The sequence below is a fragment of the Fomitiporia mediterranea genome (genome assembly GCF_000271605.1).
Source record: "Fomitiporia mediterranea MF3/22 unplaced genomic scaffold FOMMEscaffold_336, whole genome shotgun sequence".
In the NCBI taxonomy this organism is placed as follows: Eukaryota; Fungi; Basidiomycota; class Agaricomycetes; order Hymenochaetales; family Hymenochaetaceae; genus Fomitiporia; species Fomitiporia mediterranea.
The window spans coordinates 1-3,666 of record NW_006760721.1 but is presented as its reverse complement, the minus strand read 5'-3'; the positions used below and the strand labels follow the sequence as shown (position 1 = coordinate 3,666).

Genomic DNA, 3,666 nt, shown 5'->3' with positions numbered 1-3,666 from the left:
GAAATACATTGGATAGATACTAATAGGTATATCTATACAATGATTCAAATAAAATAAATAAAACCAATATATAAAACGTTTTACCTAGCAAACCAATTAACAAATAAAACGTTGAACAAATACTACAATTGTGTATAGCACTAGATTAACTAAAGAATGCTAGGAGACAATTATAGTAAACATAATCTGATATATCAATTATATGCAGATTGTGTTACAATACATTATTCTTTACAAAAGAAAAAGTAAAGAACAATAGCCATAACATACACACATATATACACACAATACTATGATTGTGACAATTCACAATAACATTGTTAATGATAAATAATACAAACACACATTAGTAATGATTTACAACAGATAACTATGTTGGCTATTAAAGAAACAATGCAACAGATTGCATAGTTACTCAGGATACATTAGAAACAATCAATTAACAAACATAACGTTAATAAATTAATACACAGATATAAACAATAATGTAAAGCAAACGAACGAACAATACATTCATGATATAATATATACACAATACACCTAGACACATAGTGAGATGCCTGCAGCCAGACATAACATCTATACAACAAATATACATTAGCATAAAACCTCATTGATCTTGGAATGAAGCAATCTGGCAAAAACAAATATTATTATTGATATTACTGATATACAATCGATGTGACACTTCAATCTGAAGACATAAATCAGCTATTGCTGAATGCTTAATGCATATATGAATGTAGACAAACACAGACAGTAATGATTAAAGAAGGATATTATTGCAACATCAAATATACATTTTACTAGCATGATTCATTAGTTTCACAGTAAAGTAAAAAGGAAATTACTAGAGTACTCAAACAAACTGAATAACAAACAATATAACTTAATAACAAACAATATGTCTGAATAACAAATGATAAAACAAAACGAGCAATTGCATTTATGATTTAAATATGCACATATACATACCTACACATACTGACAAGATTCTGCAGGTCTCTGAAGCATTTATAAATTATTTAATAACATTTACAAACAATCTATTATGATAACAATACTGTTATTGAACAGTATATTATGAACGAACAGACTAATTAAATATACTTAATTAATATAACATTGGACAAACTTAACACCAAGTGGATAACATTCAGAACAGACAGTACACAGAACGAACAATGCATTACTATAATGCTAATAATATTATTATTAACTACATCAAGTTATAAATGTGTTACACGAACGAACAATTGTACAATGCAGTTATAATGATTAAACTATCTATACATACTGTAAGCAAACATCTTACAAGTCTACTAGACCTAGTAAGAGTTTGAAGGGGAGTGTTAAGATGAGACTACATGAGAGTATGTCTCAGATGATATAAACTACATTACAAGCAATGACGAACAATGATGGAATACCTTCCATCATACATTCTACATCTGAGACATACCTACATAGTATATATAGACTAACTAATCAACAGACAATGAAGCAAGCTGTAAGAGAGCAAGCCAAGTCCACTATCCCCCCTCTTTGTGTGATCTCTCTAAGCCTCTCACATAACCTCTCTTCCCCCTTTATTAACAAGTCCAGATTGTGAGAGCAATGCATTTTGAATGTGCTTGGGGATTAGGATGCCTTGCTGGATTGATCTGAAGGTATGGATCTGGGTGTGTAGAGCTACAACCTGACCTTCTGTGAACAACACCAGAGATGCTAGTATTGAGCTACTGCTGGACCTATTGTCTTCATCATGAATGTTGATTGTAGGAAGATTGATGTCTATTGGTTGTAATTTGTGCCCATTGCCAGATTGCTCCCAAGGGACATCCACTTCAAGTGGCATGTCAGCTGTATGGTGGGGTGTGGGAGTAGTAGGAAAGAAACTGTGAATGTCTTGATAGTCTTGCAAACAAAGTTTTGAGGATTCTTTCTGGCTTTTAGCTTTGAGGTACCTTTGAGTACAGTCTGGTTTCTGTTCTGTAAGACTGACTTTCTTGTACTTTGTAGGTTGTTTCCAGTTCTTGATATTAAGGAGCCAGGCTGAGAGTCCAACAGACAGAGAGTCAAACAAGGCATTTGCACCATCTTCATTAAGCAATTCTGTACATTCCAAATCTGCCTTCTCATCACTGTCTGTCAATTCATCAGGCTCAATTGGGACAACAGTCTTTACATCCTCTCCAAAACCTGGAGTGTTGAACTCTTCCTTGTTGTCAGTCCATAAGATTTGGCTTGAACTTGTAGCCTATTTCTTGGTAAGCTATATTAGGCATGGTCAAACCTTGTGATTCAGTACACAATTCACCTACACAATTCACTTTCATACAAAGTGAATTGCAGACCCTGGAACCCTAGCAATTTGGGGTGAATTGTATTGAAAGGTGAATCACACTTTGATACAATTTGCCTTACAATTCACCCCTACAATTCACCTCTACTCATATCTATTTCCAAATATGTACATGTATTACAAAAATAAAACTAAGCTTCTTTTCACCTCTAAATTCCAAAAACAATAAGATGATTTGCCTCTTCCTTGTGAGCACTACAGTATACATACTGTCCTCTGTTCTGTAAAAAATCCTTGTGTTCTCTGCTACCAAGCTCTGTTGTCTTCTTACACATTACTACACACATATCAAGTCCTTCTTGACATGGCCAAATGTATATACACAAAAAAAAACTATTTCTTTAATTTTATATTATGTAATTTTAAGATCAAGGGTCAGTATATTAAGGTGAATCACACATGTACAAGTGTGCTGGTCAAACCTACATGTGTGATTCACCTTGTAATTCACCCTCTAGAATTACAAGGTGAATCACACAGAGAATTACAAGGTTTGACCACACCTATTGTTTATTACTCAGTCTTAAGCATATCTTACAGGTTTATCACTCCTCAGATTCTGTATTCTAGCTTTATCCCTTCCCTTTTGCTAGGGCATTATAGGCAGAACAGAGGAAAATGGGTCTAAATAGCTGATATTTACTAATCAAATGTACATTACTCATCAGGCATGCGTACTATATAAGGAAATAATTATATAATAGATATTTAACCAAAGTGGCAAAAATCTTTGGGAAAAAATTCAAAATTTCACCAAATTGCATTTCTGTACATTTGGTACCAAAAAAAAAGTTTTTTTTTTGGAAATAACTCACTCAAATCTCAATATTTTAAAAAATCAAAAACATACTTTTGTAGGTTAGATTAAGCTGAATAAATCTATGCGGCTCAAATTTGCATTTTTGGGATACTGAGTGTCGTATTTCGCCATCATCGTTTGCATCCAAATTGGGTTAGTCTGTCGCGTCACACTATGTCGAGTTTATACTTTCCTTACCTTACCAATTATTAGTATTAAAAGGAGTATAAAGTGAATAGTGCAAGAAGATGGTGAGGGGCCGAGTTTGAGTCGACTGAAGTGCGAATCCCCTTTAAAGACGCGCGTATGCCTCTTTGTATTCTTTATGGTTTTGCTCTGCATCGACGTACACCTAAATGACGAGTATCCTATCGCTGTGCTTGACGTCGCCTCGATCTCATACCCATTGCTTTCCATTACACGCATAGAAATTCCTGTTGCGCTGCAATAAACACATCATGGTACATCACGTTAAAATGCATATCTGGCCTCATGCATTGAG

The 3,666-nt window shown here is 34.0% G+C and overlaps 1 protein-coding gene across 1 annotated transcript; it reads right to left on the bottom strand.

Annotated features, from left to right (window-relative positions):
- Positions 1-1,794: 1,794 nt before the first annotated feature.
- On the bottom strand, positions 1,795-2,339 carry FOMMEDRAFT_163132 (uncharacterized protein; the record flags this gene model as incomplete). The annotated part of the gene is made up of 3 exons (XM_007272194.1): positions 1,795-1,845; positions 2,006-2,260; positions 2,325-2,339. 3 exons carry the CDS (start codon positions 2,337-2,339, stop codon positions 1,795-1,797), a joined length of 321 nt encoding a protein of 106 aa, XP_007272256.1.
- Between the last annotated feature and the right edge of the window lie 1,327 nt (positions 2,340-3,666).